This window comes from Aspergillus pseudotamarii, assembly GCF_009193445.1.
Source record: "Aspergillus pseudotamarii strain CBS 117625 unplaced genomic scaffold BDV38scaffold_20, whole genome shotgun sequence".
In the NCBI taxonomy this organism is placed as follows: domain Eukaryota; kingdom Fungi; phylum Ascomycota; class Eurotiomycetes; order Eurotiales; family Aspergillaceae; genus Aspergillus; species Aspergillus pseudotamarii.
Genome location: NW_022475034.1, coordinates 355508 through 369876, shown reverse-complemented (window position 1 = coordinate 369876; position 14369 = coordinate 355508). Strand labels below are relative to the sequence as shown.

Sequence of the window (14369 nt, the reverse complement as noted above, 5' to 3'; positions counted from 1 at the left end):
ATGCTGATGCAGGTGTTGGTGCTAACGTTGGTGGCAACCTGGGAGGTAATGCTGGAGCCAATGTTGGAGGCATCCTCGGTGGAATCGCCGGTCTTGGTGGTAATGCTGGCGCAGGCGTCGGTGCCAATCTCGGTGGGAACCTTGGAGGAAGTTTGGGCGCCAACGTGGGTGGAAATGTTGGTGGAAACGTCGGCGCGAATGCCGGTGTTGGCGCTGATGCCGGCGCTGGAGAGGACTGTGACGAGTAAGGTTGCCGCAAAACTCAGTGCATTGCTCACCGGCGGGCATCTATATAAATGCTTTGCTTCTTAAAACCTTTCGATCTTTGCTTGATTGTTTTTATTAATGTTACTGGCTCGGGCTAGGACTCTCATTATGATTTAGGGCTAGTCACACAACATGTCTTTCATTTAGATGTCATATAAATAATTGTATCAATTTTGTCTTCCATCTTTCTCCGTCTAAAACCAGTCTAGCCTTTTAAACAAAACTGGGAAACGCAAAAAGTAAAATGGAACCTAAAGTGTGTGGTTCACACTAAGCAACGTATTCGACATTAGGAGAACGTAGGCATGATTTAGGTCCTATGTTTTTTCATCTGCAATGATGCTTTGGTAAAAAAGGCGTGTGCTGTATCAATACAGGCCTCGATTGAAACAGACCAAATTGATGGAATGGGAGACGGAAAACCTACGTTTAGTCCATTGCAGAAGCACAGGCTTTCTCTTCGAGTCGTAGCCTTGGGGTCAGGGCCACCTAAAAGTGACAGTATTGGAACTGAGAGCCCGGAAAGATCCATGTTGCTTGGCATAAGCCATACAAAAACGTTGAAACCTCATTTGGATTCTGTTTCCACCTTCACCTTCGAGTCAGTCTAGTATTAGGGTCGTAGGAAAGCAATATTTAGCAAGAATTTTGGGGCAAATGGGAACCTACCCCATGCTGTTTTGTGACTGAGTTGGGGTTCTTGCTGGCACAGGAAATTGATAAATCGACTACTGGTGTGGGAAAGACAAGTGAATATACCTTGTCATAATCCATAGGTTTTGCCACCGGATTCCTTTCAAAACTCCTCTTTATCTCGAATAATCTGGTTGACTGTTCATCTCAGAGCAGAGAATCATCTCACGTTGATAACCACGGCACGCTGAGAAGCAACCGTCTATTTTACTCCTTTTTAAGTCAGAACAGTCGCACGATGTCCTTATCACCAACTGCTCGACCTACGAACCGTCATGTCTCTGACATTATACATCTACACCCCAAAAAGGAACCCTGGTGTGCTGGATATGCCGTCTCACAAGGACGCAGGTGCTATCGGCATATTATCGCGTCTGATTGCGCTGCCGCCTGCAGTCTGCTTGACGAGGCCACTGACAAGCTCCATGCTGGGTGCTCCATAGATCAATTATTTCAACATTTGGCACCACTTGTTTTGTGCAAAAGTAGCCATCAGAATCAAGCATCCCATCTAATGGCCACCTGGGGTAGGCAGATACGCAACTTTCGCATTATTCAAACGGCTTGGCAGGATCCGTTAATGTTCGAACGCGAATATCGGACAGGGTTGGCCCAGATGATTGTGCGGTCAGAGGAAGTTGTCAGAGACATTCACAATTGTCTTGACCCAAGCCATGTTGGCTCTCTGTGGACAAGGGTCATGGCAGCCACAAGTGCTAGTTCGCAACTGAGGATGGGAAGATATTTATCCAACTCACCTAATAATAGCTTACAGAGACTCGAGCCCCCCGCGATAGGATCTGAAGCTAGAAGCAGTCCACATCGACCTAGAGCTGGAACTACAGGCTATGTACGTTCGTCGGCTGTTCGTCGGTGCGTGGAAGGGAACTGTGTTATTTGCCAACTGCTACTATGGGAGCCAGGCTACTCGACCGACGGAGAAGAGGTTAACAGTAACAGGGATAGGGATGATAACGAGAAAGGCCAGACAGAGCATACATTGAACCATGGCAAGGTCCACCAGGAACGTGAAAGGTTACTGGTCTGGTGCAAGAAGAGATGTGGTACCAATTTCCACAAGTCCTGTATGGATCGCTGGACAGAGGCATGTCAGAAAGACTCGCATCCAGTGCAGTGCCCTATATGCCGGTCGCCGTGGAAAGCGTGAATTGCATCATAAGGTCAGGCGTTTGTGCCCTCTGTAATGCCTTGGTTCCGTTGAAAGCCTTTGCGATTTCTTGTTTATTATTGTTGATCTCTGTACCTTTCCTTTGTCCTATATTTCCTTTGATGGCTTATAGTTATCTAATTCAATCGTCCGCTCTTTGTCGTGGGTTAACTTACAAGATGCCAAGTAATGAAAGCTACAATGATGTTATAACCAAAAATACTCTTCGTTACATGCTTACATTAACGCAGATAAAATAAGATTTTAAGGTCAGTGGCCTTTTGTAATAAAGAATGAAAGGTTGCTACCTGCGGCACAAGCCGTTAAGGAGAGTGATCTTCATAAAATCTACACCCTATCCCTGTTTCCCATGAAAATATTCCTCATCGCCATAATGGGTACAAAGATTACATTGTCATTCTTATTAATCTCTCCTGGGCTCTTTGTACAAGCTCTATATGGTGCGCTGGGTTGTGCTATATAGAAAGACTGTATGCATTTATAGCCCAGGCTGTTTCCAAAATGAAGTATATTCATATATACCCCTATGGCCGTTCGTAGCAGGAAGCATTTATTGCTTAGACATCTCACTTACTTCATTCCTATGCATCCAAGCTGTCCTACCATGGGAATACTGCTGACGAAGTGGAATTCCCTTGCTAACGTGTAAATGCGATGGATTCGAACTACCTTACTCGGACTTGCCCTACGGAAGTACTGGAAAGAATCCTCTACCATGTGCGTATGACGGACCTATGGGAACTTATCGATGTGACTGCAATCGAGCAAGCTGCCATTCGGGCTCTCAGCAAGGCCCGACTGAGGGAGCTATTCCTCTGGAACAATTTCTATGTCTTCGAGTCAGATCGAGAGTGGAGGGAGTGGCGTAATGAAAACTATTTCCGCCAGCTCGAAGAGCAAAACAATCTGAGAAGACCATTAGTTTACCGACACGACGACCCTGTAACACACTGCATCGCGCTGGATCGTGAAGACCGATTGCAGTTCATGCTGGAGTGCGGGTTACCACCGGAGTGCTGGACGAAGACTGGCTGGAGTCCACTCGGTGTGGCAGTTCATTACAAAGCAGACAGGTGCTTCAATCTGCTCTGCGCTGCACAGCCTGAAGACGATATTTTACGACAAGATACCGGAATCCTTCCTAGCGCTCCTAATTGGCTCATGACTTTCGTCGGGGAAAGAGCATACACATATGGCTTTTCGAGGCTGCTTGATCACTTTGACCATTATAACGAGACTCAACAACATAGGATAGAGCTTCCTCCTATCAGCCCCCAGGCTGTCTACCATGTGGTTAGGGTCTTTCCAGTCCCACTGATTGAGCGTGCCGCTCATGCAGGACTCAGGCTCGCTTTAGCGTCACATCAAGCCACCCAAGAAGGAGCCTGGCACATTGCACCCATCCGCCCGGATGCAATGGACTTGATAAATGTCCTGTGCCGTGAGTGTGCTGCTGGCCTAAGCAGTTACGATGCCTACAGTCGGACTCCCTTATTCCAAGCTGTAGAGTCTGGGAAGCCGGATGTCGTGAAAATATACATTGGTCACGGTGTCGACGTGGGTCATATCGACGTGAGGGCAGACACAGCCCTCCACGTTGCGTGTAAACAGAGGCCAGTGAATCTGCAAATCCTGCAGCAGCTTCTTGGTCTTATCGACCTCAATTCCAGTGCTGGAAGCGCGCAGGGCACACCATTGCATACATTGCTATCGAGCACATGGGAACATACGTGGAACAGCATTCCTTGGGCCTCAATAACTAGCCCAAATGGTATTACCTACGGTCGAAAACGGAAGCGCGTTCGCCCATTATCAGCCGAGGAGAAAATGATCATGGATGTTGCTTGCGAGGCTTGTAGCAAGATCCTGGAGCTTTATCCCGACCAGCAAGCTGTTAACGGAGATGGACAAACCGCTTTAAAGCTGGCTCGAGTACTTCGTCTCAGACGGCTATCGAGCAGGATTCTAGGGGCTGCTAGGAAAGCAGAGCGGCGATGGGATAGACGACTGAGACCTAGGATAAGATATTGACTTTCTTTTGTTCTTATGCTTTTCGTCACATTCACTAGATTCATTGCTTATGTCTCACATTTAGAACTCCCGTTTGGATATTACGCGCACTGTGTAGTGTGGTTGGATACCCTCGGCGACGCTGGCCTTATTGTTTCTCTTTCTCTAATCCCATGTATTTGTCTTTATGCTTGTATATTTCTATCTCTATGTTGGAGCTGAATTGTATAGATACTCATAGAATATCACTGAATCGCATAAACATCATCAGAATGCGATAAGCGCAAGGATAGACCTTGGAATGCAACGTGATCAGCTGATCGATTAGGGCGGATGACACCCCAACCCCAGCAGCAGCAGATGACATCTGCACCTGATTATAACCCCTCAGGTTGTTAGATATAAGTCGACCCTTGTATCTTTGGTCTAGAAGATATATTGAATTCATCTCATATTATCTGTTATCTTGAACGGACTGAGATACCACCACCCGCCATGAACTTGAAATCTATCGCTGCGGTGCTGCTCACCGTCTCGGTGGTGAGAGCGGTGCAGCATCAATACACCTGTACTATTCCTGTTTTTGGCAATGATAGAATAGACATGCTAATGAATGCAGCTCTACGAACGACATCAAAGGAAGGTCACAGAATCCCGGCCTTGAAGTCGTCACAGAGTGTTCTTGGACTTGGGGTTGATGAAAGCCGTACGTCACCTTGGCTATCTTAGGGCTATCGATAAACTGACCCTAGCTAGGTTGCTACACCTGCTCATCGCCTTGCTCGCATGCGGTTTGCTGTCATGGACGCTTCCCTCAGTGCTGTTCGGATGGGGTTTATTGCTACTGTTGTGAAGACTGATTTCACATGGTCGGGGATAGTACAGTATCATATTAGCTATTAGAGCGAGCAATAATTCGTCTTAGTTACACATCGAGATGATATCATCTGGAATGAACGGCTTCAGGATGTTGATCAACGCAGACAACGGGATCCAGTCCAGGGTGCCATGGATGGTTTCAATCGCGGCTCCACTGTATAAAACTCTAGCAAATAATTTCTGTTCGGAGGTTTCCCTGTTTGCGCTCATTAGCCAAGATTGATCACAAAAAAAGGAAAAAAAGGAAACCGGCGTACCAAATCTCCATCGCAATGTTCGATGCCATTCCCGGCCAGCGAAGCGATCTGATCCCTAATGCACCAAGAATAGGTCCAATATCGCCATCGTGCACGAAATTATGGCTATACACTAGGTCGGACTTGCGCTGTTGTACAGCCTCCAGTTTCCGCACAATTTCTCCGATGAAGAGCCCTTCGACGAGTTGGATGTATTGCGTGGCGTTCGCGTTGGTCCGCCACCAGTAGTTCCACTCCCAGTCGCCGGCGCGGAAAACTTCGTTTGCCTGGTCCGTTGTCACGCAGTCAGATTCATCCTGCACGCGACATGGAAGTTGATAGCCATTGCATAGACGGCCCTGGAAATTGTCGGCAAAGTGGTCGAAGGTAGAAGTCCAAGAGTCGGTAGCGTTAAACATCGTAGATAAGCGCGTGCGCAGAGGCTCAGTAACGGATAGATGTTCGTTCCATTCCGCTGTGGATTGAATGGATGAGAGCAGCGTGTCCCGAGCGGAACAGGAAAACCCGCGGTCGATAGTGTCAATCCCGGAGGCCTGTTGGTGGAGCGGGATTGGTCCGGAGTGCTCGGGGAAGATTCCGCGGAGAACGCCGCCCGCGGAGCCCTGGGTTAGGGCGGAGGAGCTGGAGCGGAACCAGACCTTTCCATCTGGCGAGTCGGGAATCAAACCAAGTTGGTCACCGTAGACGGCGCGGAGATCGCGACCGTGTTGGTAACCATCTAAAAGGCCGCCGATCGTGAGCTGTGGGTACTGGCAGGACCCATTGACGTATGTTGTCAAGAAAGGGTTAGATGGGTCGGAGTAGGCTTGACCGTAGACTGTCGCCGGAAGGGTCCCCTGAGCAGCTGGCGCTGCGTAGAGATGCGCATGAATGTTGTCACAATTGTAGTCTTGGTTCTGAGGCAGTCCGTTAGTAGTAGTTGAAAACTTCTACCGCAAGCCACGACGTACCTCGCCTCCGGGAAGAAGGTTATAAGGGGTGCGACGCTGATGACGCTGGAGATACTCCAGATACACGAGGCGAGCGCCAACGGAGTGATTGGCAACGGGAGGTGGAAGTGAATATGTCTCCTCGTTGGGATGAGGCATGGTACAGTAGTTGTATACATCACCTATCGGGCTGGCCTGGTCGGCCGGGGCGCTGTAGATGCCACCGTACGTGCCGAGTGACGCATTGGTGATGAAAGTTGTGTGGTTAAGGGGCGGGTAGAAGGTATCTCGGGACGCGAGGGACGGCGTCCCGGAGAGGAGGGTTAAGATGAGGGCAATCATGTCTAAAAGACCTTCATACACTGATGGCATCTTGTTGCCATTGTGCGTGTGGGTTTATTTATGTGTCAGTGGTCATATTGCGCGTTGCAGACTTGGTACCCAGAACATATCATTGCACTGTCAACCCGCCAATCACGGGTCGCCCTCAGACACGTGGCGTGCGCCTCGGAATTTGCCGAAATAATCACCGAATTTGAAGCTTCAATTCAATGTCAATATATAGAGTCGGTACGTAACAATGCTGGAGCACGTGTGTTCTATTAAAGCTTCCTGTGGCTCAACATGAGACATGGTCTACTTCGTATCGTCCGTTACTATGGGGCGGCTCGGCATTCTAGGTGCACCGACTACCGGGTTGTCATGATATCCAGTTTGATCAGTCATTGGGCCAAGGGTTTTATACCAGACAGCTTTGTTATGACAATAGTAACTATTCATTCGAACGATATTCGAAACAGCCAGTACAAATCTTATAGACGTATGTGCACATGCTAGGATTGTACGTATTACATACTGTAGATTAAGCGATACAAAGAGGTGAGACAAAAGTAGGATATCCATGATACTGTCAGTTGAGTTGTGGTTAATGACGTACAATTGCCATGGGGCATCTTGATACCTAATTGTCTTCATATTCTGTTATGTGTTCTTCATTGACACGAGATAAGGATCGACTGAATACGTAATATGGACGGACCGACAGCCTGGGCAAACAATGCATGCCTCAGGCACCAGATGTAATTCCTGGCAAGTGGTCGAGTGACCGTCCGACCCGTTCGCCGCTAGGGCTCTTGGCAGCAGGTGAGGTGATGAACCCTGGACTTCATTTGTTTAACGGCCTACGAAGAGGCTCCGCAGTGGAGTTCCCACTGGCCTATAATGAGGGGCTTAGGGCTGATTCACTGGTTCTCGCTGATATGGTGATTCACTTTAGCTCCGATAGTAACTGTCATATTGCCAGGGTTTTTCCGCCAAAGAACGATATAACCGGGTGAGCCCCTTGCTATCATGTTAAGAGCACAGAAAGACTTCAACAATGACAGGTTTTGTAATATTCCCTGTTGACATGAGCGGGGAACAATCACCATTGATGATCAACTCTTTTCCATGGTTTTCATTTTGCTAAAAAAAGTTCACGGTGATCCAGTGGATTTGTCTCCAGTCACTGGGCCCTGCATAAACCAATGGAGCCCAGTTCCCCCCACGGTGGCCCGTCAAATTAAATTTTCAAGCCCAGGGACCAACTCTCCTTGTTGCCTTAATCTCTGTGGAGGGGTGGGATGAAGCAATGGATTCTTCGCCCACTATCGTCCGTTAGCTGGGTCAGGAGTGTCGACTTTTAAACTCGAATGAATCCACTTTTTTGTCAATTTCTCCGCCCTCTGTCTTGTCCTTTTTGGTTCCTGATATTTTCTCCAGTTTTTGCTTCCTTTCTTTTCGGCCCTTCGTCGCTGTGAATAATTCTTTTGTATCCTGAAAACTTTCCCAAATCTCCAAATGTGCAACAGCACATTTACTGACGTCCTTGCTCCTTGTTCGAATTAATTCCTATTGCATGGATGGAGGCTATGCCGATCACTTTTATTCTTGATCCTAAACCTTGTCTTATCGTGTTTAATATATAATTCCTTGACACCCCACCATAGCTAATGGCGCGGAGGATATTGTCCCGCAAAACCACGAATGTCCTGGTATTTATCCTGCTAGTGGTGATTGTGGCTTCGGTGCTCAAGATCAGTGTGCCTGATACTTCCCTAGACCCGGCGACGCTCTACCACCATGCCACCGGCCAGGATAAGAACGAGCCGGACTATTGGGAATGGGAAACTACTACACGATTCACTCCCCTGAAGAATCAGTTCACCGCGAGTCCCGGCGCTGATGACGAGCACCTTTGTGACTCTTTCCCCACCTATGTGTTGTCACGTATCCAAGTTGTGCTGAAGATCGGGGCGTCCGAGCCCGCCGATCGCGTGGACGCTCAGATCTCGACCGTCACCCGTTGTATTCCGAACCTGCTCATCGTCTCCGATCGCGAAAGCGAGCTACATGGTCATCGCGTGCACGACATCCTTGCGACGCTTCCCGAATCGTTTCGCCTCAATGTGACGGACCTCGAACCCTACGTAGCCCTGAGGCAAGGCGATGAGAAAGCGGTGGGGAGCGACGAGGGCTGGCACCTGGATCGCTTCAAGTTCTTGCCCATGATCGAACGCGCCCATGAGGTGAACCCGACCGCGCAGTGGTACATTTTCCTAGAATCCGATACCTACTATGTGTGGGACAATCTCTTCCGCCTTCTCGATCAGTACGATCCGTCCGAGCCTTTGTATTTTGGTTCGCCATCACCCGGACGGGAAATCGCTCAGGGCAAGCCGATGTATTTTGCGTACGGTGGCGCGGGGTTTGTTCTCTCTGGTGGCGCGATGCAGAAGATGGTACATAGACATCACGGATCAATGGGTGAATACGTTCAGCCATCTCTGAGCTTACAGTTTGAGGATATAGTGAAAGGCGACTGTTGTGGGGATTCCGTGCTCGGCTGGGCGTTGTACCAGAAAGGCGTCAAATTGTCGGGCCTATGGCCCATGTTCAATCCACATCCGCTGCATAGCATTCCATTTGACCATGCGTATTGGTGCCAGCCGGTAATTAGCATGCATAAAACTATGCTATCGGATATGAAGGGGTTGATCGAGTGGGAAAATCGACGCGATCGCAAGGTTCGTCCAAAATCAAGTTTTTTCCGTTCTCTATAACTAATTCCAATTTTCAGAAACCTTTATTGTACGCGGATTTGTTTGAGTACACGCGCATGGGGACTTTCGAAAGCAAAGCAGACTGGGACAACGGGGACTGGGGTGGTTTCAGAGAACCCGACGAGTCGCCAGCACACGTCTCGATGGAAGCCTGTCGGAGAGCCTGCCACGAGCACGCTGAATGTCTATCGTACACCTACGACCATTCCGGCCATTGTATCTTTGTGCGAACAATGCGATTAGGTCATACTAAGCCGCCCACGCAGGAGGTGCGACTCTCCGCTGGCTGGGATGTGGAGAAAATGCAGAATTGGCGAGCGTCGCATCGATGCGAGAAGCCCATGTGGGTGAAGCCGAGCATTACGCGCATCTTCTAGAGCATTGTACATTATTATTCTGTGTCAGGCGTCTGGGTATTTTGGGTTTATATGCATTTCATGATGTTGTCATTCAATGCCAAGCTGTTACGATATAGAGATGAATTGTTGTCATTTGCACAGAATACCAGTTGATATTTCTTGCAATTATTCTTTAATTGATACCTAAGACTTTTGGTGGAGCACAATACGAGCTCATAGCCCTTGGTTCACATCAATTGTATCGTTCTCCCTGCTTTGCATACATTTTCCCAATCCCCCATAGACGTTCAATCTGACGTTGATCCTTACTTGTCACCGACACATTAACCCTGGATGGTCGGCCATATATACTACATCTTAGGCACGACCGATAAATATTGGACATATAGCCCTTCCTGTGCAACATATTGACCAGACAACGATCGGCAAGTATCCTATTTTTACCTGATAAACAAACCACTATTCGCAGAACCCATAACTATCATCCTGCTGGTCAACATGGTATCCTACTTGAAAAATGCATTCGACATCAAAATGGCAGACCCGCTTGAATGAGTATTGCCCGAGACCTAATAAGCCACCCCTGAACCTTAGAGCCGAGCTCCAGACCAGTAATATCATTACCCTTGTCAGGATAATGGCTATCCGTATGAGCCTCCCGGGATCCGAGCTGCTCCTCGGGATTGAAAATATAGATCGCACAGCAAACCCCGAGACCCACTTCCCGGTCCATGAAACGACCACGGCAATTGATCATGGCAATACTCCAATTGAATTGCCTTGGAACCCTTCCTAGACTCACTTAGAACTCTATATCCTTGGCATCACCATCGACTATGTAAGCTTTATATCACGAGGACCCCTGGTGTTGAGACAGATGGTGGTGATCTCGAATTCTAAATGAAAACCAAGGTCCCTGGGTGGAAAGGCAAGAAATATAAGTTTGACTAGAAATAAGTCAAAATACGCTCCACGGAATAAGTACGAATGAATCATATCTGTAAGCTGAAAGGATAACGGCGACAAGATACCAGTTTGCCAAAGTTGTGACGTTCGCGAGAGAAAATAGCCTCGTCGAGATCTGTTAACATGAATAAGTCTTGCTCACAGGAGTTTGAATTTCGAACCGTTGATTGACGATTCTCTTCTGAGTCGTAATTGTCTAAACTCTTTCCCTTGTAGTTGTTCTTAGTCAGAAGGCTGGCCCATTGCCTTAGATGACAAATCCAGATATTAACTACATTTATCTTCAGATATTTCTTCCCTGAAAGCCATTAGTATTCTCATGTGATTGCTGCCTTGCCGAGGCCTGTGATCACATTATAGCCTGATGTGCTTTTCTGTAGCCCTTTTAACTGTTACTATGATAAATGTCATCGGAGAGAAAGGGAAATACAAGCAAGAGGAATCAGGAATGGAGATCAGATGATAGATTAGAAAGTAAGATCAGAGAGTCTACGACCACTTGGAAAGATGTTTCCCAATACCTATTACAGCATTCCCTGTGCGGGTGGTAGATACTTTTCATACTTATGTGGAATGCAAAATATGGCGGACAGTACCGCACTATAAACATACACCTACAAACATAGAAAACGTGGATTGTGTGATACTTGTGAAGTAACACTAGAGCCATGGACGAGCTGAAGTACAGACCTTTTGGAAGTTCATCTGGGAAGGCTTTGCCGTCTCAACTGAGATCGTGATATCATGACTGCAAGAGAACAGATGGGAAAGCGAGGAGACAGATACATGATTATCTCTCTTGCTAGGACCATATTGCATAGCGCTTATAGTCGCTACTGCCAATGCTATTATCGCACAACCAGAAGCAACAGTTGGAAATCAAGATTCATGAAGACCAGAGATGTCGCGATAAACTAGGCAAAGAAAGTCAAGATCTTCCTCACTGATTAGGGCCAAGATAATGAGTATTGAGCCGATCCTGGTGGGATAAGGCCCTTAAATATGCCCTAGCTACGCTTCGTAATCGTTGATATAATTGGGGAGAACTGAAGGCGCACGTTTAAAGACCAGAAATCTCGACTACCGGGTAACATGATATATCCCAAAGCGAAGTCCAGCTAACTTACGGGTAGGAGTCAGTTGATTTCGCAGCGAGGTTGGATGGGAACAGAATATCTTGGCTATTTCCTGTTTATGCTCGCTGCTTGTAAAATCTCCTATCCTACGCCATTTCCAACCTCTTGGGTTCGTTCCAGACACAGCCATATGGACAAGGGCCTGAACTGGCTCGGGGGTTGGGAATAGGAGTTTCTCGAATATCCACGCGAAGATTGCCATCGTAAAAGACGCATTTGATATTCGAGTTGAGGAATGTCAATACTTAATGTGCTGTTAATGATTTTGACGAATGCTACAGAAAGTTATAATTACTTCATACTATTAAACGACGAAATTAAAGAGGCCTTTACCACACATTATGCCGGAATCGAACCAGATCCCGCTGCAAATCCCGACACAAATAATTCTTGACTGATCTCTTTCCACCGTTGTTCTCGGCATGATTAGTAAAGGACATGTCACCGGTAACTATCAATAAGCAGTCGGCTAATATGGTAGGAATGTAAGGCGCCTGTATATAAGTGTGTGTCAACTTTACACGTCCTCTACTGCCGGGTTTAGGGATTTGCTGGCGGTGTTTGCTTGCTCGATTGCCAGTGCGGCTTCTCTAACGGCATTCAAGCTACCAATATGCTTGATTTGTCATCACACTTGCCTCAGGGTCGAGGTACATATATCTCAAAAAGAATAAAAGGTTCGGTCTCAACGTACTTTGGTCGATATCTTCGTTCACCTACAGAAGATATTCCCTTAAAGTATAATTTCATCCATTCCAACAAAGAGCCAAAATGGCTACGACGAAACCAACCATAGTATTCGTTCCAGGAGCCTGGAGTTCACCCGCAGGATTTGATGTTGTGCGACGACTATTAGAGTCTCAAGGCGTTCCAACCGCAGCTGTTGCCCACCCATCCACAGGTGTTGAACCGCCAAGCCAGACGCTTTCTGATGATGTGGCAAACTTGCGAGCATCCCTGGAGCATGAGACTGGGCAAGGAAGGGAAGTCATTCTTGTGGCCCATTCATATGGTGGATTTGTTGCCTCCGATGCAGCCGAGGGATATGGATTGGCTCAGAGAAAGGCTGTAAACAGGAAAGGTGGCATAATCGCAATACTGTACATTGCTGCTTTCCTGGGCAATAAAGGTATGACTATTACCGACCTTGCAGGAGGAAGCTTGCCACCGTTCATGCAACTTGATGTAAGCATAACCCTCATTTTGATAGTTCTGTAATTGTACAAACTAAGACGATTTTTAGGGTTTATATTGCAGAATGATTGGTGAGGCGGATGTTCTGTTCAATGGTCTGGATCCACAGGATCAGGAGACAAGAGTGTCTGAGTTAGTTCACACTGCATCAGCTGTTTTCAGAAGTCCAATTAGTTATGAACCATGGCACACGGTCCCATGTTATTATCTAATTTGTGAAGGTGATAACGCCGTTCCTCCTTCAGCACAAGAGGCAATTGTCCAAACTGCGGGCAAAATGAAAACTTACCGCTGTGATTCATCGCACTGCCCTTTCTTGAGTGTGCCGGAAAAAGTTGTTGAAGTTCTTGAGTCTATGATCCAGGAGCAATGCTAGCTTGCTTGCATCATGTCAGATTCTGAATTTGAGTAATACTGAGAGGATTCAATATTATATGAAGCATTTCGCGAAATGAGAAGATTTACAGAAAGCTTTCAGCCACTCCAAGTGAAATGAGATGATTATTATTTCCGCTTTCACATCAAATTTGATCGTTCATCAGTGTCTCCTGTCTGTGCTCTTTAGTTCTGAACCTTGGAATATATGAAAGAAGGAGAATTAAAGTCCAGATCGACACATGCAGAGAGGGAATTTGAAGTCTGCATGAAACCTGATATTTCTTAGTATATTTGCCTAAACTTCAGCTCATATGCTGTGTTGTACAGGTGAATGGAGGTAGATATGTGTTGAACTCGAGGGTTTCATTGCGCCTTGCAGTTCAGCTATCTCGCTACCAGATGATCCGTACCAAATGTCTCTGAGTTCATGAGACAGCTTTTACCAGGCTCAGCCACAGTAATAAAAACGTGAAATCAAGCCCACTGAGTTGTGAAGTACTTGATCGGCGAGCCTTGTACATTTCCTACCGTGGGCAGTCCTGTAACTGGTGATTTAGGGTATCCCATATTTCTCTCCAATACCATTGTTCGCCGAGATGTAGAACTGTAATGTTGGACCACATTCACAGTTTCCACGGGTATAATAAGTACCCCAAGAAGAAACGTAGGCGATTAGAACTGGATTATCTTTCCTGGTTCTTTTCCCATGATACCTTCTAATTGCTCGATTTCTTCGAGTATTTCTTGCCGAATATTCTCAGGCTTGTGGAATAGTTTCATGTGTTTTCCTACTTTCGATATACACCAAGGTATGATGCAAACATGAATAGAAGATCCAACCTAGAATACTACTAGTACGGACGGCTGTGTGCTTTACAAAGCGCTTTGGTGTTTCAAGTGAACTTGGTGATCAATATAATATAGATTTGCTAAGACAATAGTGTAGGTCATTGCATTTTTACTCGATGAGTAGTCAGTTGGGTGGCCCCGAGCGAATTTCCCCTGTCGTTC

At 46.9% G+C, this 14369-nt stretch overlaps 6 protein-coding genes across 6 annotated transcripts; 4 read left to right on the top strand and 2 right to left on the bottom strand.

Annotated features, from left to right (window-relative positions):
* Positions 1 to 2872: 2872 nt before the first annotated feature.
* Positions 2873 to 4180, top strand: BDV38DRAFT_270496 (ankyrin repeat-containing domain protein; the record flags this gene model as incomplete). Its single annotated transcript, XM_032057166.1, has 1 exon — positions 2873 to 4180. One exon carries the CDS (start codon positions 2873 to 2875, stop codon positions 4178 to 4180), a length of 1308 nt encoding a protein of 435 aa, XP_031914717.1.
* A 402-nt stretch (positions 4181 to 4582) lies between these two features.
* On the bottom strand, positions 4583 to 7108 carry BDV38DRAFT_244215 (histidine phosphatase family protein). Its single transcript, XM_032054290.1, has 2 exons — positions 6246 to 7108; positions 4583 to 6191 (listed from the first exon to the last, which is right to left on the bottom strand). The coding sequence occupies exons 1-2, from the start codon at positions 6594 to 6596 to the stop codon at positions 5262 to 5264; spliced, it is 1281 nt and encodes a 426-aa protein (XP_031914715.1). The 5' UTR covers positions 6597 to 7108; the 3' UTR covers positions 4583 to 5261.
* On the top strand, positions 4621 to 5140 carry BDV38DRAFT_69114 (uncharacterized protein). The gene is made up of 3 exons (XM_032063778.1): positions 4621 to 4727; positions 4779 to 4865; positions 4916 to 5140. The coding sequence occupies exons 1-3, from the start codon at positions 4655 to 4657 to the stop codon at positions 5017 to 5019; spliced, it is 264 nt and encodes an 87-aa protein (XP_031914716.1). The 5' UTR covers positions 4621 to 4654; the 3' UTR covers positions 5020 to 5140.
* Positions 7109 to 7609: 501 nt separating the features above from the next.
* BDV38DRAFT_244213 (uncharacterized protein) lies at positions 7610 to 9888 on the top strand. The gene is made up of 2 exons (XM_032054289.1): positions 7610 to 9289; positions 9343 to 9888. The coding sequence occupies exons 1-2, from the start codon at positions 8216 to 8218 to the stop codon at positions 9700 to 9702; spliced, it is 1434 nt and encodes a 477-aa protein (XP_031914714.1). The 5' UTR covers positions 7610 to 8215; the 3' UTR covers positions 9703 to 9888.
* Positions 9889 to 11724: 1836 nt separating this feature from the next.
* BDV38DRAFT_244210 (uncharacterized protein) lies at positions 11725 to 12125 on the bottom strand. The gene has a single exon (XM_032054288.1). It carries the CDS (start codon positions 11986 to 11988, stop codon positions 11731 to 11733), a length of 258 nt encoding a protein of 85 aa, XP_031914713.1. The 5' UTR covers positions 11989 to 12125; the 3' UTR covers positions 11725 to 11730.
* Positions 12126 to 12187: 62 nt separating this feature from the next.
* On the top strand, positions 12188 to 13693 carry BDV38DRAFT_69086 (alpha/beta hydrolase). Its single transcript, XM_032063777.1, has 2 exons — positions 12188 to 12971; positions 13030 to 13693. The coding sequence occupies exons 1-2, from the start codon at positions 12558 to 12560 to the stop codon at positions 13354 to 13356; spliced, it is 741 nt and encodes a 246-aa protein (XP_031914712.1). The 5' UTR covers positions 12188 to 12557; the 3' UTR covers positions 13357 to 13693.
* Positions 13694 to 14369: the final 676 nt, after the last annotated feature.